We start from the raw sequence: 25,393 nt of genomic DNA on the forward strand, positions 1-25,393 counted from the left end.
CGCGTGTGCCTGACGGGGACCCGCAACTCGCAGACCCGTATATTCCTCCCACCTGTTTGCTGCCGGCGTGGACGAGGGCGCCTGCCCGTCACCGCGCCACCATGCTTGTTTCTTGTCCCGCTTTGGGCCACTGGCACTTCCTTCACCTTGTCTCCCGTGTCCTTTGCCTGTGCCGGCTTCGGAGCCCACTCTCCGGTGTGTGTGTGTTCCGGACCCCACTGCCCCGGAGCCCACTTCTCCCTCGAGCCGTGCTTCACCCCGTGGCCATTTCAGTTCAGCTCGGGTCATGACCTCACGGCCTCACTTTACCTGTGGCCTGAGGGACCGGATCCGGACCCGCCAGCTGGCAGTGCTCACCGGAGGCCCCGAGGCTGGAGCTGGGAGACCCCTCCCCCACAGGATGTGCGTGCCTCCCCCGCATCTATTAGACCTTGAGTTCCATTCACTCTCCGGCCCGCCCTCTTCCTCCGGATCCGTGTCCTCCTCGTTCGCAGCTCCGAACACCTGCCCCGCCGCCAGCGTGGCCTCAGGAATCCTCCCATTTCCTTGTTTGCATTCGATTTTGAATGATCTCGGAAACGTTTCCAATGATTGATTTTGGCTTCGCGAGGCACCGTGGAGGTGCCGAGTCCGTCCCGGAAAAGGCCTGCACCTTCCTTCCCCTCCATCCCGCCCCCCATACCTGCTGCCCCCACCTGCTCCTCTGGTGTGGTCACGGGTTTCTTCATAAGGAGCAGGGGCCTCCTTGGCTCATTTTTGCACGAATGATAGCACACCATCGGTTACGCTCTTTTTTCAAATACGTCTTTATTTTGTTCATCAGCCTGCAGTTTGGGCCGTAGTGGGTCCAGCTCTGAACAGGGTCGCCTGGGGCAGCTCGCCCGATGCCGGAGGACCCGTGTGGTGTCCAAGCCGATTGCCCACACGGCTGGCGCACCCTCTGCGGGGGGGGGCCTCTCCCGTGACACGCTGCTAGAAACGGACTTTTACAGGGTGATCCTCAGGGAGGATTCCTAGAACGGGTCACAGGTCACAGCAACGCACAGGTGGTTGTCAAGGTGCTGATGGGTTCCCGCCCCACCCCCAAGTGCCCCACCCAGTCTGCAGGTGTCTGGACCAGAAAACTCAGTTAAAAGTGGCAACTGCAGGCTTCTCTCTTTAGACCCAAGACTGTTTGCAGCACGTTAAGTCACCCAGACGCCTAAACTCACTCTTCAGCAAGTAAAGTGAACAGTAAAAAGGGCTATTGGCAAAAGCTGTTACTGTGTGCTGTTACCACGCCAGAAAGGAAGGACAAAAGAGAGACACCTGCCAATACACACACTCTGGGGAGGGGCCTCCAGAGAGCCCGGTCTCATTCCCGGTGTCACTCGGGGGAAAGCACTTTCCTGACCGCCCTCGGGGGCTTCCAGCCAGATTTGCCCAGGGCTCAGCTAGTGCCACCAAGAGCGGGGCAAAAGTGATGACCCAGAGGGCGACAGGGGAGTCAACCGTGCTCAAGGGGCACCAACCCTGGAGACGCAGGACCCCGCTCAGCCACGCTGGGTGCAGCCCCCTGGATCAGGCCATTGGCCGCTCGGGACAGAAGCGGCAGAGGGACCAGCCCGTTTCTCCTGACAGACGGGCACCCCCTGCTGTCTGTCACGGCCGGAGCATTTCCACGTGACCGAACCGATCTTCCAGAAGTCAAGCGCCGGGAAGGTTTCCGACCCCATTCAAGCAGCAGAAATTTCTGCAAATGAGACGGCTGTGAGCTGCTATACCTGAGGTAATCATTTAAATATAAACGGAAATTTTAAAAACTCGAAATGTTATTTATTTTTAACACAACAGAACGTAGTGTACGGGTGCAGAACAGATACAGGAGGATCTGTACGGTGCGTCCGAGAGGCCGCCGCCACCGCCATGCCGTGGAAAGGTAAAGGGGACAAGGGGACGTACGCCTGGTTCACCCACAAAGCTTTTAGAACACTTTTAAACCACGTGACTACAGTCCTCTCGAGGATTTGGCAAAGATTTATTTTTTCTCTATTTCCAGTCTTTTGAAGTAGACACAGGTTTGCTCTCAGGATGGAGCAGATTCTAAGACACACGAAACCCCAACACCACGGGGAGGACTAGATCCAGCAGTCCAGAGTGAGAGGAGAGGAGGACACGGACAGGGGCCCTGGGCAGGAGGCAAGCGTCCAAGGTGGCCACCCAGACGGAAGTCCCCCCCCCCCCCCGCAGGGACGCACGGCTTCGTGTCCCAGCAGTACAGCGGAACCTGCATTTGTTCCGGGATTCTACGGCGTGACAAAGAACTCTGCGTTAAAAGAGTTAAATGTCTTTAGGAGACAACCTGCATCCACTTGAATGTAGTCTTTCCTATAATAGTGTGAATATAAGGCCACAATATTTACTCGGGATAAACCCCTCATGTAGTCATTTTAATAAACGTTCATTCTTTGCAAATATAGAGTATTTTAACTGAATAACTGGTTACAGATAATCTGCCAGAATACTACATACATCGTATCTAGCATGTTAAAATTATTTACTTACTTATAATATCCAAAGAGAACTTACTACCGAATTATTACAGCAGATGTTAACCAACACGACATGCGCACTAACTGATCCCACAGATACGATTACGGGTTAGCCTGGTTCTTCTGTCTTTTCTTTCATCTCACTAAAGGCGGAAACGCAGCGTTTACAGAACCAAGTGGTGCGGCTTCCTGGGGTCGGGACAGGCCTCCGTTGGTGCTGCCGCGGCCCCCACGGCGATCCGGCCGCGGGGAAAAGCCGGGCTCTGATTCTTCATCAGAAGGTGCTGGTGGAGGTGGTCAGACGCCTTCCGATGTAGATCCTTCAGAGAGAACAATGAGCAGTTAGGTGGGCGCACCACTCACGGCCTGGCGGGGGCAGCGGATGCAAGGGGACAGCCTCTTTGCCACCCAGTCCTAAGAACTTTGTGAGGAGCGTCTACAACCTTATCAAACGCTTAGTGATTTGTCATGGTATTTTGTAATGGCGTTTAGAGATCCAGCTGCGTTCTAAGTACAGAGGAGGCCACAAAGCAAGCAGAGATGCTCTCACAACACAACGGCCATGGCGCTCCTTTCGAAGCGGACCCGGCGGCTTCGCCGTGGGTTCGCGTCCGCCAGCCTCACCAGGGCCATCCCCGAGCAACAAAGCGCTGCCCTCAGGCGGTCCGGGGCCAGGGGCGAGAGCGGGGCCCGGAAAGCAGCATGCAGGTCAGGCTCGGACTGATCGAGAGGGGGGCAGAAATAAAGGGGCCGGCGGGCCCAGCAGGAGAGCTCAGGCACGAGCCCACCCGTCCTCAGGGGAGCCGCCTCGGGTGGACCAAAGACGGACTTAGTCCCGAGGGCCAGCAAGCTCTGCCCCTTGGGCGCCAGCTGCAGACATCAGCCCTGAAATGGAGGCCCAAACCAGGCGTTTAAGCAGCGTCCATCTGACTCGCTAGCTATGGAGAACAGTCCAGAGCTGGACTCGGGAGAAACTCTGGCCAGAACACAGCCGTGCCGGAGACCGAGCCCCGGGCAGTGAGGGGGACGGGGTCCGGCCCCTGGGGAAGCCACTTCCCAGGCGGAAGTAGGGTCTGAGCCTCAGAAGGGAGGGTGGGGCGGGCAGCTCTGCACCCCCCCCAACCCCCACGGCCGCTGGGCCGGCCAGAAAGCTCCCACCTGCCCCCAAACTTGGAAGGGCCCGAGGCTCGGGTTCCCCGTCCACGGGGCTCAGGAAGCCGAGGGTGCCGTGCGTCAGCGGCTCGGTCATCCTGGCTTCCCTCTCCCCGGACCCGAGCCCTCCGGCCAGGGGGTGCCGGCCTGAATCAGAAGCCCATCTTGACCACGCGGACCGTCCCACAAGCTACAACCACAGCGGGATGAGGCGCGCCCGGGCTCGTGAGACCACCACCCACCCGCACAGAGGCTGGGACCACACCGGGCAAGCGGCACCAGACGCCAGGGGGCGCGAAGGCCCGTTTCCCCGGCTCTGCCAAGCCAGGCCGCGACACGCCTGTGCGTGGTAGGCGTGGCCCGGGACGACACAGGACACGGGCCGTCCGTGCTGACGAGCCAGACGCCACGAAAGCACCGGGCGGGACGAGCCTCTGCTGTCAGGGCTCAGTCGGGGGGCCACCCCCGCGGTGGGGCCGGGAGATGAGGCAGGGGCACCTCCAGGGTCTCAGGCCAGGGTCCGAGTCCCGTGCCTGGCCACACGCAGGTTGCGTAAGCTGACTGGGACCCGGTTCCCCGGGGGCAGCCTCACGCGGCCTCACTCACCCCAGCCCGATGGCCAGCAGGTGCGAGAGCAGCAGGGACGGGAGGAAGACCTTCAGGAACTCCGCCGAGAAGATGCCCCCCTTCTTCATCACGCTCGTGTTCCTCATGCTGAGCGTGGCCGTGCGCTTCGGGTGCTTGAAGAGGAGCTCCCTGGGGGGACACACGCGAGTGAGCGGCCGCGCTCCAGGTCCACCGAGACCCCGCGACACCGAGGACACTCACTTGGGGGGAATGTTTTCCGGCCGACTGGACCAGTCCCATATCCAGTCGGAGTTTTTCTTCAAGATGCTCTCGACTTCTTTCCTCCTCTCGATATAATCTTCCTCGGACTGCGACAGAGTCGACGTGAACAGTGTGTCAGCCCCTCACGGCCCCGCCACAGAATGCCGCCGTCCACCCACGCGCTGTCACGCAGGCCGGGCTTGGAGGCCCACGGGTGGTGGGTGGACGGCAGGTTGGGGGGCTCGCTTCTGGGACCGACACTGAGGCTGCAAACACTGTCCCAAGGAAGCCACGTGAAGTGAGGATAGAGGACAAAGGGGCCGCACAAAGATGCCGACCACGGGGCTGGTTGTGAGACAAGCAAATAAAAACCATCTAAAACCCAAAACAAGCTCTGAAGGGCACAGTGCCCCTTGATCAAGTTTAAAAGAACGATTTTGTGTTCAGTGGGAGTGAAAAACCCAAAAACATACCTGCACCTGTGATTTCAAGCTACATCTTAAAATCCTAAGACAAGACACTAATCACAGGGGACTAAAGAGCAGGATCACAGAGTTTTCTTTTTTGCATTTCAAAAGCTCTACTTGGGGCACCTGGGGGGGGCTCAGTTGGCTAAGCGTAAAGCTCTTGATTTTGGCTCAGGTCATGATCTCACGGTTCAGTTCGTGAGTTTGAGCCCTGAGTCGGACTCCCTGCTGACAGTGTGGAGCCTGTTTGGGATTCTCTCTCTCTCTCTCTCTCTCTCTCTCTCTCTCTCTCTCTCTCTCTCAGCCCCTCCCTGGCATGCTCCCTCTCTCATCAAAATAAATAAAACTTAAAAAAATAAAAATAAAACCTCTATCTATACCTTAGTATATCCTGTAATTCCTCCTTTAAAATCTGAAAAACCACTAAAAACTTTGGAAATACTGTAGAATGCATCAGCAAAACAAACCAGCTGCCTGGGGGCACCGTCAGGATACCCGGGGGACCAGGGACAGTCCTGGAAGAACCTAGGTGGGAGGGAGGCCCTGAGGGGAGACCCCACAGGATCAAGTGACTCAGTGGTACTTCAAGACCTTGCTTCCTAAGAGACTTTGAAATAAATATGGGAAAGGAAGTCAATTGTTCGTGTTCTTGTAATTACCGAGAACACCCAAAGAAAACACTTCCTGGAGGGGCGCCTGGGTGGCTCCGTCGGTTATGCATCCGACTGCGGCTCAGGTCATGATCTCGTGGTTCAAGAATTCAAGTCCTGTGTCAGGCTCTGTGCTGTCAGCTCGGAGCCTGGAGACCGCTTTGGATTCTGCGTCTCCCTCTCTCTGCCCCGTCCCCGCTCACGCTGTCTCTCCCTCTCTCAAAAAGAAGATAAAACATTAAAAAAAAACAAAAACACTTTCTGCGCATTCCAACATACGCAGGTGCAGCGGGGAGAGGGAGTGGGGGGTTGGGGGGGACTGGAGAAGCCCCACGGCACGAGGGCCTGACGCTCTCAGACTGGAGCCCCCACAACACAACCGAAGCACCTGGCGAGTAAGACCCATTAACTACTTGGGCAAATGTTAAAAAAGTGACCTCAGACTGAAGTAACTGGCCTGTGTGCTCCTCACATGAATTATGCCAACAACAGTCAGCACGGCCTAAGGCATCGTTTCTGGAAGGGTCTACAGCATCCATCGAGGAAGGGGTGTCAGCGTCACGATGGTAGGGGGTCATGAAAGGCTCTGTGGATAACACCGGGCTCTCCCAAAGAGCGGACCCTGGAACACGCGCTCACCATCCGACAGCCAAGGCCACCCGCTCCCGGGCTCCCAGCCACCCTTCTCACTGGCCACACAGGCCCCTGTCCAGGCTGCAGGCCCAGGACAACCCACCTCCCTCCCGCGTGTCCTCGGGACGGCACGGGAGGGCAGCGGAGGCCCCCTACCTGACCTGAGCCGCACTTCTCTGGCCCGCTGGGTGTGAGGCCCGAGCGGTGGCTGTCGCTGCCCCCACCCCTGGCTTTACAAAAAGGCAAGAGACCCCCCTAAGAACACCAGAGCCTCCCCTCCTCAGCTCCACTGGACAGGCTTACCATACAAACGTCAAAATGGCACCCGGCGCGCAGCCCGCTCCGGCCTACCTGAGAGCTGTTCTTTTCTCCCACGCTGTGGGCGTCTATCTCCGAAGCTCGGTTCGTATCTTGCGGAGTCTGTGAGCGAGGCGGGCTTGGTAGTGACGCACGCGAGAATGGGAAAAGAGCGAGGCGGGCACGTTATTCCCGTCCCGACAAACGAAGCACCCGGCGGCCCGGGGCCACCTCCCGAGACAGGAAGCGCTGGCACCAGGCCAGCGCCAGACCGTGCGGCCTCGTCAGTGGAGCGGCGCGGGCAGCGGGGAGCCAGGCCCGGGGGTGGACCCGACGCGGCCCGCAGGCTCGCTCTGCGTGGCTTGGTGCTCTGCTACAGGCCTGCGAGCACCTGAGCTTTGGTTTCTGACCAGGCCACGCTGCCCCAACTCACCGGCAGTGCTGACGCCCAGCAGCTCGTGGTGACCCAGATGACAAAGCCGGGACCCACGGGGAGCAGAGGCCGGGGGACCAGGTGTGGGATCTGCCCCCCACCCTCACCCCCCCCTTTACTGTGGTCCCTCCACAGACCAGGCCCCATCCCTCCTGCCAGAGGGCGAGGGTCCCTCTCTCTAAGGAGGGACGGAGAGGGGGAGGGCCGCTCCTGAACGTGCGCCGAGCTCAGGTTCAAGCAGCACTTACCACCGTGACCGCTCGAGCACTGGGCCGTCAGCACCGGATGCGCGTGCGTACTTACACCCACCTGTCACAGTGAGAACTCTTGGAGCTACTCCGTCCAGATTCGTGCTGGGCGTCCAGCAGGATTTTTTCCAGGTCGCCGTTATAAATAGAAGCAGAGGCTGGAATGCTGCTCCCATTCCCATTATTGCTGAAATGCAATTCCACCCAGGAGCCTGCCGGAGACAAAAAAGGACACAGCTTGGATTTTCTACCTACGGTGGAGCCAGCCACCCTCCCAGCCCTGACTCTTGGGACACGCAGCCATCTCCTTGAAGCTACAAACACCCGCCCGGTGGCACCTGCACAGGTGTCCGGTGACCTGCTGGGCCAGCAGGGACCACCGACTGGGATGCTTTCAACTCAGTTTTCAGAAAAGGGTGTCAACAGCATCTGAAGAGATTTCAATTGTTTTGAAGGTTTAAACTCTCTCGTGTGCTTATTTCCACACCAGCTGCACATTCTGGCCCTGACGCCACCCGACACTGGCTCCTGACCGCTGCTCTGTGCTCCCGTCTGTCAGAAGCCGGACGAACGTGTCTAGGACGAAGGTAATTTCTCACTAAACGTGATTAAGCAGAGCAAAGCATCCCATGGATTCAAGCTACCCAAGCTGTTACCAGAAGGAAGCCTACATCCTTAAACTTACTAAAAATTGACATCCGTTACACACATCCCAAGCTGCTTCTAGCCAGGTTTTGTGGCTTCAGAGAGCTGTCTCAGCACCGGACCCTCCGCACCGAATACCCCCGGCAACCACGGCCTGCAGGGCAAGGCACTACCTTCTGCCAGGCTTGCTCTCCCACGGGCCCACCGACTGAGTTCCTGGGATAAACTCAGTCCAATCTAAACCCCTGCACGGGCTGTGAGCAAAGGACCAGATGGAGCCCCCACCCCCAGAGGGAGCCTGCCTGTCGGAAGAGGCGTCTCCACGGACACGGCGTCCACCCTGCAGCCTCGTGCTGGGCAGGGACAGGCTGGGGAGGGGCTGTGGGTGGTGCACGTGCACGTCTGGGGAATCAAGCAGGCGGGAGAGCTCGAGAACAGTCCCGGCCCGTCCCACAACGGGGGACATGACCCCCAGACGTCCCGAGCGCACTGCAAGCAGCGGGCTCGGCCCGGGCTGAGGTGGGGGGGGGGGGGCGGGGGGCGCCAGGCCAGGGCCCAACGGCACCACCTGGGGGCTGGACGCGGGGGCCACTGAGTGCTGGTGGACACGTGCACGTGCTTGGGCCCGCCGCTGTGGCTGCGCCACAGGCTGGGGGTTCTGTTGGATCCGTGGCCCGTTCGGGTGGGGGACGGCAGCCATCGGCGCTTCCGGAACGGCCCATGGCTCACGGAGTCCCCGCTCTCGCGTCCATCGGATGCAGACCTACGAGCGGACGGCTGGCGAGGAGCGCGTACGCCATCAGGGTTATCGGGAGACACCTGCCCCGACACACAGCTGCGCCAACGCGCAGTCCTCCCGAGAAAGCAGAGCGTCTGCTGCTGCCCGCTTGGCGCAGCCAGTCTTCCCAGGTGGCCCTTCCGTGATGGCGTCGTCTCACGTGGTTTTACATTTCTCGGGTTTCTTTTTTTTAACATTTATTTTTGAGAGACAGAGACAGAGCATGAGCAGGGGCGGGGCAGAGAGAGGGAGACACAGAATCCGAAGCAGGCTCCAGGCTCTGAGCCATCAGCACAGAGCCTGACGTGGGGCCCGAACTCACAGACCGTGAGATGGTGACCTCAGCTGAAGTCGGACGCTCAACTGACTGAGCCACTCAGGTGCCCCCGCTTTTTTTTTTAAGTGTTTATTCTGAGAGAGCACGCACGCGCAGGGGAGAAGCAGAGAGGAGGAGACAGAGAATCCCCAGCAGGCTCCACACTATAGGCACAGAGGCCAATGTGGGGCTGGAACTCACGAATCATGAGATCATGACCTGAGCCAAAATCAAGCGTCAGCTGATGTTCAACCGACAGAGCCACCCAGGAGCGCATGTTTCTCTCATCTCTAACGAAATCGGCCGGATTTTCACGTTCGCTGGCCACCTGAATGACATCCTCTTACATCAGCTGTTCAAAAATCTCTTCCTCTGCCTATAAGAGTTCAATATTCAAGATCCAAGCCTTTCTTATCTGAATGTGTTACAAGTAACTTCCCTGTGGCTTGCCTTCTTGCGCTAACGTCTTGTTCTGACGAATAGAAGTTTTTTATCTTAATTCAGCCAAATATTCAATCTCTTCCTACTCTGAGGTCCTGAAGATCTGTGTCCTGGGGACTGTCGTGCAGACGTGGGTTTCCTGAGCCTGGCTGGAATCTGTGCACACGCTCAGTCTGGTGCAGACATTCAGCTGCCCGCACTCCCCACTGCCGGCTGCCTCCTGTCAGAGATCAAGCTGGCAATGTGCACAGGTCTGTTTCCGAGCCCGACAGGTTCTCTATTGTGTCACGGGTCTGTGTATCTCAGGCACCAGCTACTTGTCAAGGCTGCTCCGGCAGCACGCGGAGGACGGGGGCTGGGACAGGGTGGAGGCAGGCTGCAAAAGACAACGTGCGGGTACCAGAAAGACACCGGGGGCCGTGTCATACCTCCTCTAACTGCACTACGAGGACCATCGCCCCACGTGGCCCCACACCGTGCAGTCGGGGGGACGGTGGACCGGAGGCACCAGCAGACGCTGGCATCTCTGAGTCCTAGCCTACCCTCAGTAAGCTGCTTGTACCACAGGTCACATTCATCAGAAAAAAGCAAATCAAAGATGCTGCCACAAAGCTCACAGCCTCCCAGTCTGCTAACATGATCGTCACACGTTTCCCAGTGACTGTCTCCAGCTGCAGGAGCGCATCATGAATGCACAAGCCAGCGTCCGGCTAGGAGCCCAGGCCACGGGCCACCACGTGTCAGCAGAAGCTACAGTGACTTCAGAGCATCCTACACACCTCCCATCCCAAGACCGCACATCTGACGTTTCCATCTGGGCTGCCGACCGGGTTTCCAAGAGCTCTGGTGCCTGAGTCTAAGGGGTGTGGGGTCTCTTCATGATGTCACTTCCAACTTGGAATGTGTTGGGGGGGAGGGTCTCCAATTGGCTGTCCGATGACTCATTTCCAGCGTGACCCCCTGGAGCCAGCGAGGCCCCACACGGTCCGCCTCACAAGACTGCCTGCGGCTGACAGCGGCTGCAAACGGGGCATCCAGGCTGCTCGTGCTTCTGCTCGCAGACGCCAAATGCAGGGGCTCCTACAAGACCTGCCCCAGGTCCAGTCCTTCCCTAGAACTCACAGGACCCAGGAAAACACCTTACTTACCCGCTTATTACAAAGGACACAACTCAGGGACAGCCAAGTACATACACACACACACACACACACACACACACACACACACACACACAGGACAGGGTACGAGGACCAGGGGCGGGTGGGGGGGGAGCTCCTGCACCTCAGCATGTGTGCCAGTGAAACTCCTGAAGCTCGTCGTATGAAGGTTTCCTAACCAACCTCTAGCCGCTCCTGTCCCCGGAGGGGGGCAGGCGCTGAGAGCCCGCCCTCTCGTCTCAGGTTTGTCTCATGCAAAGGCCACTTAGGTCCCTGCTAAGTCACCTCATTAGCAGACTCCGTGTGTCCCAACAGGGCTCCTCAATACACTACTGTCACTCAAGAAATCCCAAGGGCTTTTGGAGCTCAGTGCCAAGATGCAAGGAAAAAGACCCCAAACATATGCTTTCTTAAACAGATATTACTGGGCTGCCTGGCTGGCTCAGCCTGAAGAGCGTGTGGCTTGATCTTGGGGTCACAAGTTCAAACCCCATGTTGGGTACAGAGATTACTTAAAAATCTTAAAAAATAATAAAAATAAAAAATAAACAGACAAAACTGACATGTAACACTATTAAATGTAAGTGTATATGTATTTTTTTGTTACATTACAAGGATCAACTCAAGACCCAATGAGACCAGCCCATGCTTTTTAAAATCATGTCATAAAAAGTCCTAAGCATCCCGAGGGAAAAAAAAAATCCCATTCTGGATTCTCTACAGCAAAAGCTTTGGGTCCAAAAGCTGTTTTCCAAGAATGATTTACTAGGAAGAGAGTTTTATTATTAACCTGCGCAACTGGGCAGGAAGCACACTTCCTGGCAAGGGAAAACCAGGCTTGCTATCCGCCCACCCACGTCACGCACCCACTAAGGTCCCTCATCTTTTCCAGCAGGAAAGATGGGGATAACGTGTCTTCACCACCTCAGAAAGCTTCCTCAATCACCAACAACAAACCAAGTCACCAGCCATAGTTAGGCCTCACGAGGAAACAGGCGGGGGTGCTGCTGGTCCAAGGCAGGCCCCCCACTCCCCGCCACATATGCTCCACACTAACGGGGACACAGCCCAGCTCACACCTCGGAACAAGCCAGAGATGAAGCGTCAGCCACACCTCCTGCCTCCACTGTGCCATGTGACAGCCCACAGGGAACCCCCAGCACATCCCATTTCCCTGGTCTGGATAGCAGGTCTCAGCCCTGGAGACGGAGAGGCCGTGTTCTCTCTCGCTCTCCAGAAGCCTCGCTGGCGCTCTGCAAACTCCGAGCTGGAATGCGGAGGCAGAACCCCAGCATGGATGTATTTTGGAAAAGCTGTAATAATGGGATTTGGGCAGCCAGGGTTGAGAAGGACTGGTCAGGGGGGTGGCAGGCGTCCTAATAACCTGTGAGACAGCAGGACAGACAGAAACAGAACCAAGGGCATTTGAGAAGGCGCACCTCCCAGAGGGAGAGCGGCCACTAAGCCTCGAGGAACTCGCTCCCTCCTCAGAGGGCTTCCTCCCTGGGAAAACTGCACGTTCTAAAAACTTCTGTAAGCACAGCCATTTTTGTGAGTGAGTAAACAGAACAGTAAATAAATAAATGCATGCACGCCTCTCAAGTTAGGTGGGCAGAATGAGAGACTTGATTTGACCTAGGACTCTGATAACTCGGGATCCTGTGTGCACTGTCCCCCCGGGCTCCCAGCAGCCCCCGGGTCACTTCACCGGGAGCCTGACTCTTCCTATACCTGTGCTCACCTGCCTGATTTTCTGCCCCGCCTCGGGCCTCTCAGTGACCATCTGTGAGTTGGGCGAGAACCTACACCTCTGAAACCTGCACTCTCAAACCTGCACAATTCTGGGGTGCCTGGGTGGCTCAGTCGGTTGAGCGTCCGACTTCGGCCCAGGTCATGATCTCGCCGTCCGTGGGTTCGAGCCCCACATCGGGCTCTGTGCTGACAGCTCGGAGCCTGGAGCCTGTTTCAGATTCTGTGTCTCCCTCTCTCTCTGACCCTCCCCTGTTCATGCTGTGTCTCTGTCTCAAAAACAAATAAACGTTAAAAGAAAAAAAATTTTTTTAATTAAAAAAAACTGCACAATTCTACTAGAATTTCCATGCCAAAGAAACCCCATTTTTCTCTTCGGACACCTCTGCCCAGAGCGGGCTGGCTGTGACAGCAGCGTCGTCTGACTGGCTGCAGGAAGCAAGTGGGGGGGAGCATCTCAGAGCAAACTGGTGAGCACCTTACTAAACCCATGCACTCGTCAACAGTCGGCCTGGAATTCAGGGGTCCTCGTGGGAAGTCAGCCATGCCACCGCCTCCCATCCTGCTACCTACCGCCCTCCTGCACGGTAGCACTTGCACATCTAAGTGGGGACAAGAAAGGCAGATCGGGATCTTGCTGCAACTAGAATGGACCAGGGGGCACCAGGGAACAACCAATCAGCTCTCAAGGAAAGCGCTGCCGCTGTCTGTAGGGCGGGCTGAAGGAGGCTGGCTCCACTCGGGCTCAGAGAGAAACAAGAGGTCATCAGCCCAGAACCGAGAGGGGCACGCACCGCCTCAGACGGGAGCCGTGCCCGGACTCACATTTCCCAGGGCAGCCGGGCAGCACCACGTGATGTGACGCAAGTGACCCCACCCACACCCGGCAGATAGTGAGCGAGTGCCCAGCAGCACGTACACGCAAGTGAACCGCCCGAAGAGTCCTAAACGTGAATTTCCACTCAGTGTGTAAACATCTTTTTATAGAATAGGCAAAACAGAAAAACAAAGCTTTTAACTCAGAAGCTGGCAATTTTGCACTGCCAATGACTCAGCACTTTGGGGTCAGTCCACGGAGGGCGATCTGAGCCCCCCTGGAACGCTCAGAACAAGGCCCATAAGAAAGACACACGATGTTGCAAAGTAAGTAGCTTGACAATGAGAAAAAGGATGATCCCAAGGCAAAGAATTTATAACTTACAGGAGAAAAGACAGAGAACCTTTAAACCCTTAATCCCTTTGTCGATTTCAAAGAACTAGTCAATGTCGAATTTTAAAGAGATTACAGGATTTTAAAATGGCTTGCAGTTTTTAAATGCACGTTACACGCGGTATTAGACTCAGTCTCGCCTAGTCAGATCCTGTTGTAAGGGACAAGAATTAGCTCACCAGATTTCTCTGAACACGAGGATTTCGACAATCTTAATGAAGCTTAAACATTCATTCTCAAAGGTTTGAACAGCCCTCCCCAAAGCTTATTTACAGGCTCACTGAGATTAGTGAACTTTTGCTTCAGAGAATACAAAGGTCAGGGCCACCGGGTTTCTCCTGGGCCCCCAGGGGCCAAGAGAACAAGGGCTGCACCGCAGCTCTACTGAGGCAAGACCCAGGAGGCGGCTCTCGAGGCTGCCTTTCACTTAGCTGTGTGGGTGGGCAATGCCCAGCAACCCTGTGAGCCCTGGCTCCCCAAAATGCAAAAGGACAGTCCGGAGACCCAGAAACAACAGGCACACCAGCAAGGCTGGAGGCACGTGTCTGCCCCGGAGCACTGCCTGGTCTGGAACCGCGTGCTAGCCGGGAACAGTGATTTTTTTTGTCCTACAAATCAATCCTGAGCTTTGGTTTGCAATGAACCTTCTAGTACAAATGGAACCCCAACTTAAAAAACAAAAAACACTTACATGCTTATACCATTTATTAAGCTGTTTATCTTACACTAAGAAGAGTGGCCGGTGGACCTGAGCCCTGTATCAACAGTAACCCCGTCGTCCTCTCCTGCCTCCCGAGTAAGTCCCAACAGTCACCACGGGCAGAACTAGTAAGGCCTTAAATCTAAAGCCCACAATCCAACTAGAACCACCTTGGGCATCTGCTCGCTAAAATCAACGCCGGAGTACAGAATACGCGATAAAACGTGCCTTTACCAAGCTATGCGGACCCTGGGAGCTGTGACTTCAGGGCGGGATTTCCAGTCGCCTGAGCGGTGTTTAGGCTTGTTAGGGGTATCCAATCTGTCCCCTGCCCCGCCAGTGCCCCGCCAGCCCCCTGTCCCGGCCCCGCCAGTCCCGAGCCGCCCCCAGCCCCTGCCCCGCCAATCCCCGGCCCCGCCAGCCTCCGGCCGTCCTCTGCCCCACCAGTCCCCCCGCCACCCCTGGCCTCGTCCCCGGCCCCGCCAGCTCCCGGCCGCCCTCTGCCCGCCAGTCCTCCGCCAGCTCCCTGTCCCGGCCCCGCCAGTCCCCGGCCGCCGCCGGCCTCTGCCCCACCAATCCCCCGCCAGCCCCCTGTCCCGGCCCCGCCAGTCCCCGGCCCCGCCAGCCCCCGGCCGTCCTCTGCCCCGCCAGCCCCCCGCCACCCCCGGCTCCTTCCCCGCCAGTCCCCGGCCCCGCCAGCCTCCCGCCACCCCCGGCCCCTTCCCCGCCAGTCCCCTGCCGCCCTCTGTCCTGGCCCCGCCAGCCCCCCGCCCCAGCCCCGCCAGCCCCCGGTCGCCCCCTGAACTACCCCAACCCGCGCCCGGCCCTGCCAGCCCCGCACCCACCAGTCCCCGGCGCGGGTCGTGCCCGGCTCCCACGGCCTCACCCTGCAAGTTCTCCTCCTGCAGTCCGGGAGTCCCGCTCTGAGACATGGCGCCTAAGCGACGGCGCTGCGACCGCGAGTCGGGGTCGGGGCCGGGTGGGCGCCGGACGCTCCGAGGAGAGCGGGCGGGGGACCGATACTCGTGTGCGAGGCCCAGCAGAGCGCGTAGTCCCAACCCCGGACCCCGACCAACTGACGCGCGCCGGCGGACGCACAACAGATAAGCGCCGGATAAGCCGCGGCGACGCCAATTGGCCGCGGGGAGGGGCCTGCGCGTGCGCGAGAACGCGGGACGCGTGCGGCGCGTGCGACGCGTGCGCGGGGCGGGTTGCGGCCGCGCCTAAGCAGCTCAGCGCGCGTGCGCGGAACGGGTACTGAAGGGCGGGGCGCGCGCGCGTGAGGTGGGGGTTCCGAGGCCCGGGACACGCGTGCGCAGGCGCGGCGAGGGACGGGACTGACGCTGCGTGGTGGTCGCGGGCGGGGCGCCGGCTGGGAAACCGCGATCCCCTCTGCTAAGACCCGCCACCGAGGGATCTGCGGGAAGGCAGATGCGCTGGTCACCACCGTCGGGGCGGAGCTGGCCCGCCCTCACCTGAACGACCACCCACACCCAGACCCTCACCTGCAGAGACCCTCACCTGCAGAGACCCCCACATCCGGCCCTCCCCCGAGCCGTCAGTCAGAAAGCCAGGCTGCCACAAGTGACACTCCTAGGAAGTCGAACCAGTAACTGTAGCAACTGGTCCAGGAGGCCGCACAGCAACCCCTGTAACGATGACCCGGAAGGGCCAGCACCTGATCAGTCACCGAGGGCCTCCCCACTTCCTGTCCCTGCCTCCGACTCAGGACTCACCAGGGCAAGCCCGAGTGCTCCCTAGCCATCGACGGCGACCCCGGCCCTGGTTCTCCAGTCTGCGCCCCACAGGGCACACCAGAGCCACCCCGTCCACGGTGAGGCCTGTCACTCCCTTCCGCACCTTTGGGGCTCTGCCACACGTGCGTGCCTGGGAGCTACAGCGCCCTCGGGGGACCCAGCCCTCTGCTCCCATCCCTGCGACTTCATTCCGTTCTAGAGAAGGGTGCTCCTGCGAGGAGCGCAAGTCCTTCTGGCTTCCCCTTCAGTCTAGCTATTCTCATTTATCCAACAAGCATTTCCCACGCGCGGTCCCTGTCCCAGCGGCGCCAGTGCGGGACAGCCTCCCCACGGAGACACAAATGGCAAAGCCCCTCACACCGTGTTCGCGCCCCACACCGGTGGTGCTGCGGCCCCCGCTCCGCCGCCCGTTCCCGGGAGACCCCCGGCCCCCACCCAGCGGGCCTCGCCCTCGCTCGCTCGGCGCTCCCTGCTCTCCTGGCGACGGGGTGTAGCTTCCGGACCGCAGGGCTCGCACGTCTTGTTAGATCCCTAAATAGTCGTGCGTTTAATGTTACTATCATTGCCATCGAATTTCATCTGACTGCTTGTTACTAGAATAGAAATAGAACTATATGGGGACGCCTGGTGCTCAGTCAGTTCCGACTCATGATTTCGGATCAGGTCATGGTCTCACCGTTCGTGGTTTCGAGCCCTTCATTGGGCTCTGTGGGGACAGTGTGGAGCCTGCTTGGGATTCTCTCCCCCTCTGTCTCTCTGCCCCTCCACCATTCACGCTCTTTTTCCTCTCTCTCCTCCCCTCCCCCCACTCTCTCTGTCTCAAAATAAATAAACATAACAAAAAAGAAAGGGGGCACCTGGGTGGCTCAGTTGGTTAGGCATCCGACTTCGCCTGAGGTCATGATCTCAGGGTTCGAAGGTTCAGGCCCGGTCTGCTCTGTGCTGACAGCTGGGAACCTGGAGCCTGCTTGGGATTCTGTCTCCCTCTCTCTCCGCCCCTCCCCCTCTCGTGGTCTGTCCCTCTTGCCCTCCAAAATAAATATAAATAAATAAATTAATATAAATAAAAATAAAACAAATAACTTTTTAAGAAAGAAATAATATAACAGTGTTCGTGTGTGGGCACATCCTGCGATGTCACCCAAACACACAGATTTTATGAGCCTTCTGAACTCTCTGCAGGCGATTACAACCCGGTGTTCCCTGTCCTTGCGGGACCTTCCACAGAGGGCAAGGGCCACGCTTGGAGGACCCCTTTCCGCCCCCGCGTGTGAGCAGCCTGAGGCCCGCCTGTAAACCGTCCCTGCGAAGGTCGTAGCAGAGATGGGGGCGGCCTGCCCCGGGGAGCCTGAGGAGCCCCGAAGCAGAGAAGCAGAGCGGGGGTCCAAGGACGGCCCAGCGGGAAAGGGAAAGGGACTCAGCGATGCGAAGATCTGCCGCCCGAGCCCTGCTCTCCCCCTCCCTGCACAGACAGCAGGGCTGCTTTTCAGGCAGGTGGTCATCAAACTTCTATGTTCCCATTTGCCCTGTAAGAACTTTGACAAATTCAGGGCGCCGGGGGGTTCAGTCGGCGAAGTGTCTGACTCTCGATTTCGGCTCAGGTCACGATCTCACAGTTCGGAGGCGGCCTAGGGCCCTGTGCGGACAGCGCGGAGCCTGTCTGGGATCCTCTCTCCCTCTCTGTCCCTCCCCCCTGCCTCTCAAAATAAAAGAAACTTAAAAAAATAATAAAGAATTTCGAAAAATTCACCTTCCACACGCCACATAGACGTGTTTTTTTTTTTTAAGAATTTTTTTTTTTTTAATTTTTTTTTTCAACGTTTTTTATTTATTTTTGGGACAGAGAGAGACAGAGCACGAACGGGGGAGGGGCAGAGAGAGAGGGAGACACAGAGTCGGAAGCAGGCTCCAGGCTCCGAGCCGTCAGCCCAGAGCCCGACGCGGGGCTCGAACTCACGGACCGCGAGATCGTGACCTGGCTGAAGTCGGGCGCTTAACCGACTGCGCCACCCAGGCGCCCCAGGACGTTTAAGTTCTGCATCATAAATGTACGCGGTCGCCAAGGATGTTGTCTCTGACATACCGTGATCATTATTGTTTTAATCAAAGTTTTCCTAACATTTATGTATTTCTTAAGTTTCCTTAATGTTTATATTATTTTAGAGAGAGCGCACACGAGCAAGGGAGGGGCAGAGAGACAGAGAATAAAGCAGGCTCCGTGGTGCCAGCACAGAGCCCAACGCAGGGCTCAGTCCCAGGAACCGTGAGATCATGACCTGAGCCACAGCCGGACGCCCAATTGACCGAGCCACCCAGGCGCCCCTCATAGTGCTTCTGAATGTATACGCGAGAGTAAAAGTTGTTTTACCAACGAGAAATGGGTTTATTTGGGAATAACAAAATTGGGATTGGGGACAAATCCAATAGGCGAAACCACAGGCAATTCCAACGAACAAAAGAGAGGAATGCTTTTTAACAGAGAAGAAGGAGAGGCTGGGAGGGTTGTCGTGAAGGAAAGTCCACAGGGGGAAAAGGGGAGGTCAGGGTGATGGGTGTCTCGGCGGGGGGGGGCCCATCTCCGGCAGGAGACGCATCGTGCGGGGGGCTCGGACACTTGTTCCTGCGACGGACGCTGAGCGGGGGGCTCCCCTCACTGCCCCCCTCCTAGCCTCCCAGTCCGCTTCAGTGAGGTGCCCCCTCATTGATTTTCACATGTGCACTGGCAGCTGAGTACCAAAGCCATTGGAGAGTCTCGTGTCCAGTTAAAATGCACGTTAATAGTTTTCCTTCTTTAACGGGAAATTTTGCATCTTTCATTTTTTTCTTCTTGAACCTACATTTCAATGTCGTTTTCTTCTTATACATTTCTCCTAATGTAATACCTTTTTATTTCCAAGGATTTGTATTGATTACCTTATCATATCTCTGTCAAATGGCTATAGGTGCACATTTAAAGGATTAAAAAATATTTCCTGAGGTCCTAAGCTCTTTAAAAACGTCTCCTTAGGGGCGCCTGGACAGCTCAGTTGGTTAAGTGTCCAACTCTTGATTTCAGCTCAGGTCATGATCTCAGGGTTCGTGAGTTCGAGCCCTGAGTCGGGCTCTGTGCTGACAGTGCGGAGCCTGCTTGGGATCCTCTCTCTCTCACTCTCTCTCTCTCTCTGCCCCTCTCCTGCTCGCTCTCTCTCTCTCTCTCTCTCTCTCTCAAAAATAAAAAACTTTAAATGTCTTATCACTGTTTTTTTTTAAAGATTATTTTTAATGGTTATGTATTTTTGAGAGAGAGAGAGAGAGTGCGAGCAGGGGAGGGACAAAGAGAGAGAGTGAGAGAGAGAGGATCCCAAGCAGGCTCCATGCCTACAGCAGAGCCCAACGCAGGGCTCCAACACACAAACTGTGAGATCATGACCTGAGCCGAAGCCAAGAGTCACACACTTAACCTACTGAGCCACCCAGGCGCCCCACCCAGCTCGATTTTATAATCTTAAAGTTACCAGAAACCTGTACTCAGATTTTTCTTTCATGAGCCTCACTGGAGATGAAGCACATTTGCAGGACGCTCTAACAGACAAAGCATCTGAGTAAAAGTGTGACCGTCCATCATTGACGGAAGGCTTTGAAACAGCCGTGGCGACAGAGCCGATTGGAGCACATGACGATGCAATTAAGGACATTTGGTTATTTCTGTGCCATACAACACATCAAGATGATCACCTTCCAGGACATTGGATTTCTGGAGCTCTCATACAATTCTTGGAACACTTATTCTAATAATGTACCTACATAACTAAGGTCTCAGAGGGTCTAACATCCCCTGTCTGATAATGCCTCCATGTGTTTTCACATACCTAATACGCTTTATTACTTTAATTTCTCAAAGAACCTTTGAAATGTTCCAGGAGGTCTCTGGGAGATTTCAGTTCGCTTGTGGTCAAAATACTTCATTTTATTTTATCTTTAAACTATAGTGAGTTGTAACTTCACTTATTTATCTCTATTAAGTAAGCTCTCTGCCCAACGTGGGGCTCAGACTCACAACCCTGAGATGAAGAATCCCACGCACCTCAGGCTGGACCAGCCAGGAGCCCCCAAAGGCTTTATTTTAGAATTTGAGTTTAGGAAGTATTTCCCAAAAAACAATATGGAAAGTTTCAAACACTTGATTAAACAGGATCTCAGGTCACCATGAACCCATGTCAGGTGCTCATCACATCACAGTGACAAATAAAATGTCAAAGCCAAATGCAAGATGTGTACCTTGTTGTGAGCAAAACGTAGCTCTTTTAATATTGACTCCGTTTTGGTAAAACAGAATCTTTTGTGTGGGGGGAGGGGGATAACTTTAAAGGTAAAGAAAAACTTCCCTTTATAATTTTTCATCAACAGCAGAACGATACCTCAAGAAAACTTTGGGGTTTTTTGTTTTTTGTGCGAAGACAATGTTGCACCAGTGTTAATTTTGACACTGAAGCTCATTTACTTACTTAAACTTCCCTTCAGTTGAGGAGCCCCCGGGGGGGGGGGGGCTCAGTCAGTTAAGCACCAACTTTGGCTCAGGTCACGATCTTGCGGTTCTCAAGTTCGAGCCCCGTGTCGGGCTCTCTGCTGTCAGCTCAGAGACTGGAGCCTGCTTCGGATCCTCTGTCGCCCTCTCTCTGCACTGCTCCCCCTCAAAATTAAATACACATTAAAAAAAAGTTGTCTTCGTTTGAGCCACTTACCGACCCCGCGTGAACTCCTCTCCAAAGATGCCGTTTTTCCATAAACTTTTCACAACCTCACTATTTACGTGCAGATACTGTCTTAAAAGTTTTTTCCCGCAAACAACCAGCTTCACTTAGGGCACAACCACGTTCTTCTCCCTAAACAACAAATACGTTCCCACTCCTCCTACCTTTTTTTTCTTTCTTCCTGACAAATTTTTCAAGAAAGAACGTGTACTTGTTTGACTTCTGGCCAACACACGCAGGAGAAAAGGCTTCTATTTAGTGCTGATAGTTCTAAAGACGTGTCTGTTTCAATGAAACTAACAGTCCTAAATTAGCTTTAGGACCAAGTAGTTCCCAGATCAAGTGAACTCGGAAAGCTGTGTTAGTTTCTGTCTGAGCTTTGGAGGGGGGGCCAGTTTTCAAATACCTCCTTTTATCTGTTTGCCCTGAGGATCTGTTCGAGCTTTCTATTTCCTCCTGATTGAGTTTTGGAAGAGTGTGGGTGTTCAGGGATTTGTCCATTTCTTCCAGGTTGTCCAATTTGTTGGCATGTAATTTTTCATAGTATTCCCTGATAATTGTTTGTATCTCTGAGGGATTGGTTGTAATAATTCCATTTTCATTCATGATTTTATCTATTTGGGTCATCTCCCTTTTCTTTTTGAGAAGCCTGGCTAGAGGTTTGTCAATTTTGTTTATTTTTTCAAAAAACCAGTGAAGAAATTGAATCAGTTATCAAAAATCTCCCGACAAATAAGAGCCCAGGACCAGATGGCTTCCCAGGGGAGTTCTACCAGACGTTTAAAGCAGAGATAATACCTATCCTTCTCAAGCTATTCCAAAAAATAGAAAGGGAAGGAAAACTTCCAGACTCATTCTATGAAGCCAGTATTACTTTGATTCCTAAACCAGACAGAGACCCAGTAAAAAAAGAGAACTACAGGCCAATATCCCTGATGAAAATGGATGCAAAAATTCTCAATAAGATACTAGCAAATCGAATTCAACAGCATATAAAAAGAATTATTCACCATGATCAAGTGGGATTCATTCCCGGGATGCAGGGCTGGTTCAACATTCGCAAATCAATCAACGTGATACATCACATTAATAAAAGAAAAGATAAGAACCATATGATCCTGTCAATCGATGCAGAAAAGGCCTGTGACAAAATTCAGCACCCTTTCTTAATAAAAACCCTTGAGAAAGTAGGGATAGAAGGAACATACTTAAACATCATAAAAGCCATTTATGAAAAGCCCACCATCATCCTCAATGGGGAAAAACTGAGAGCTTTTTCCCTGAGATCAGGAACACGACAGGGATGCCCACTCTCACCGCTGTTGTCTAACATAGTGTTGGAAGTTCTAGCATCAGCAATCAGACGACAAAAGGAAAGCAAAGGCATCAAAATTGGCAAAGATGAAGTCAAGCTTTCACTTTTTGCAGATGACATGATACTATACATGGAAATTCCGACAGACTCCACCAAAAGTCTACTAGAAATGATACACAAATTCAGCAAAGTTGCAGGATACAAAATCAATGTACAGAAATCAGTTGCATTCTTATACACTAACAGTGAAGCAACAGAAAGACAAATAAAGAAACTGATCCCATTCACAATTGCACCAAGAAGCATAAAATACCAAGGAATAAATGTAACCAAAGATGTAAAAGATCTGTATGCTGAAAACTATAGAAAGTTTATGAAGGTAATTGAAGAAGATATAAAGAAATGGAAAGACAGTCCCTGTTCATGGATCGGAAGAATAAATATTGTCAAAATGTCAATACTACCCAAAGCTATGTACACATTCAATGCAATCCCAATCAAAATTGTTTGCTCTGAGGAGACACTGTTCCCTAGGTTTGCGCATTTCTTTTCTTTCTTTCTTTCTTTTTTTTATCTTCTTAACCATTTAAAAAAATATATAACTTATCGTCAAGTTGGCTAACACACAGCGTGTACAATGTGCTCTTGGTTTTGGGGGTAGATTCCCACGCTTCATCGCTTACCTAGGACACCCAGTGCTTCTCCCAACAAGTGACCTCAATGCCCATCGCCCATTTCCCCTCTCCCATCCCCCCATCCCCCCTCAGTTTTTTCTCTGCATTTGAGTCTCTTTGATCTGCCTTCCTCTCTGTTTTTCTCCCCCTTCCCTTCTCCCACCGAGGTTTGCATTTCAGAGAATGGCTCTCAGTCAGGGAGGAGCCAGAGGCAGGACGTTTGTGTCACAAAGCACAGACAGAGCATCTTAGGGGGAGGCCAGGTGCATCTCTGTTCCCCGGGGCCTTTCAGCAGATGGCTGTTTAAAAAGGCCTCGTCCTTTTTTCCTTCAGTCTCAGGTGATTCTGGTCTGTGTTCACATCTTAAACGTTTATAATTTTAAGGGACAGAGAAAGAATGTAAAAACATTTTTTTTTCCTAGAGTTTTAGACTAATTGCTATTTAAAATGTCGGAGTACCTGGGTGGCTCAGTCGGTTAAGCGTCCGACTTCAGTTCAGGTCACGATCTCACGGGTTGTGGGTTCGAGCCCCGCGTCGGGCTCTGTGCTGACAGCTCGGAGCCTGGAGCCGCTTCGGATTCTGTGTCTCCCTCCCTGTCTGCCCCTCCCCCGCTCAAGCTCTTTCTCTCTCTCTAAATAAACATCTCTTTAAATAAACGTTTAAAACAATTTTTTTAAAAAGCAAGAATAACTCAGTGAAGCATATGTGACTTAAAACACACACGCTCGCCAAAAACAAACTTAGTAGGTAGAAAGGGGCAAAGTCCTTGGTTTATGAGCAGTATGTGGAACACCTTTCTTCATTTTCCTCGGCTGCTCACCCCTGAATCCCAGCCCCTTGTCTGGAGAAATGTGGGATCGGAGCCTCCTGGCCTGCCAGGGCGGTGGGACAGGGGTGTCGCCTCTTGTGGCGTTCCCTTCCCGCACCGCCGAGCAGTGTGGCTCGGGCACCGGGCAGAGTCGGTGGCCTCGTCTCGGCCCCTCACCAACCCTCACGGCGACCCGGGCACGTGGACAGCACTGACGACCTCTGTTTTACCGGACAGGGAACATGTTACTGAACTTTGCTTGGAACGACTCACACAGGAGGAAGGTACCAGTGTTCCGGACGCAGGCAGGGGACCAGCATTCGGAACAGTAAGTGGTCCCAGTAAAGCTCGAGGACACAAACATCCCAGTGGTAAGTGGACCAAGCCGCGCCTCCAAGAGACGGAACTCGGATGGCGCCTGAACCGAGAAGAGGCTTCAGGGAATCGAGTTGAAGTGAGCGCCCCTCCCCCAATGCGGTGACTGTGCCCCACCGGCTCCCCCCGTTCCAGCAGCCCCTCGTGGCACCCCCACTGCCCCTCCTTTCCTTGGCCACCGATCACTGCCCGCATGAGCCCCCCTATCCTCAGCCCGTCTCCCTGCAGGGTCCCCACCTGAGCGGCCGCTGGGCCCCGTCCACGCAGTTGGGAGGGAGTGCCCGAGAGCTTTCATCGCAAGCTCACGTCCCCTCCCCGCTGCAGGTGGACGTGGGGCCTGGGAGCCCGCCTCCCACCCGGCCCCACGCCCAGGGCGTCCTTCCCCGTCACAGCCCTCAGAGCTGGGCACTGCTGCGGGCCGGGCTCCAGGGAAAGAGGCTGAGCCGGACAGGGACGGGCAGGCCGTCCTGCCAGGCCGCTGGAGCTCTGGGGGACAGAGGTGGGTCACCCGGGAGAGGCAGGTGGGAGGCCGGAGGCCTCCGAGTCAGCAGCGCAGCACAGGGGACCCCACGAGAGACGCTCGGCGGTTCCCAGGGCTTCCAGAGACCCCGAAGGAGCATCTGGAGGGGGCAGTCCGCTGAGAGGGCCTCCCCCCAGGCAGTGCGCACACGGCTTTCCTGGGCCACAGCTGCGTTGGAGGAGGGCCACGCTGGGCACAATATCCCGAAGGCCAAGGCGGGTGTGTCTGTAGGATCTGGGGGTGACCAGGAAAGCCCTGGGCTTGGTTCCCCCGGGGCAGGAAAAGTTGTCCTGGGGAAAAGATTAATACGAGGCATCTGTTTCCCCAGCGGCCTGGGGGCAGCCCGTGACCTCTGGTTATCTCAGGGCCGCTGAGGGACAGAGGGCTGACCTGACCTGACTGGTCTGTTTCCTCCCTCCTCCAGCAGAACACAGACTCTTCCGAGAGTTCCCGGGAGAGTCCGTGCCGTGCGGGCTATTTTTGGGAGTCGGCGTGACGAAACGCTTAGAACTGTAAACAGCGTGCCGTCGTCACTCTCTGTCCCCAGTCCGCACTTGCTCCACGTCCCTGGCGGTCTAGGAGCAGAGGCTCCTTCCAAAGGAAAGGGCGTTATTTGGTAAGAGCCCGGCCGGCACCTGCCTGGCCACGTCCAAAACAGGAAGGAGTTCCTGGAGCAGAGACACCGTCCCACCAAGGGCAGCCTCCGGAGGGCTGGGCGGGCTCTGTTTGCTCCCGGAGGGTGAGGCGACAGTTCAGCTGTTCCTTCGGGGAGAGACGGGCCGAGCGCCGAGTGTGCAGCAGCCAGCGAGGGGCGCGGGAGCCACGCGCGGGGCAAACACGGTCACACGGCCCCGGCACGTGGTGGCCACGGGGCAGGCCGGAGGGGCACACACGTGGGGCGGCAGCCGCGCTGAGAGGCTCAGGCTTCAGGCCCGGGAGCTCAGAACTTGAACGTGCCCGTGACCCAGGGCCGCCCTC

General features: G+C 55.4%; 1 protein-coding gene across 1 annotated transcript; it reads right to left on the reverse strand.

Annotated features, from left to right (window-relative positions):
* Positions 1-1,998: 1,998 nt before the first annotated feature.
* BNIP3 (BCL2 interacting protein 3) lies at positions 1,999-15,377 on the reverse strand. Its single transcript, XM_086681206.1, has 6 exons — positions 15,122-15,377; positions 7,301-7,451; positions 6,613-6,697; positions 4,512-4,618; positions 4,290-4,439; positions 1,999-2,851 (listed from the first exon to the last, which is right to left on the reverse strand). The coding sequence occupies exons 1-6, from the start codon at positions 15,165-15,167 to the stop codon at positions 2,806-2,808; spliced, it is 585 nt and encodes a 194-aa protein (XP_086537332.1). The 5' UTR covers positions 15,168-15,377; the 3' UTR covers positions 1,999-2,805.
* Between the last annotated feature and the right edge of the window lie 10,016 nt (positions 15,378-25,393).

This window comes from Puma concolor, chromosome D2 (assembly GCF_028749965.1).
Source record: "Puma concolor isolate L17-30 chromosome D2, mPumCon1.1.hap2, whole genome shotgun sequence".
Taxonomy (NCBI): Eukaryota; Metazoa; Chordata; class Mammalia; order Carnivora; family Felidae; genus Puma; species Puma concolor.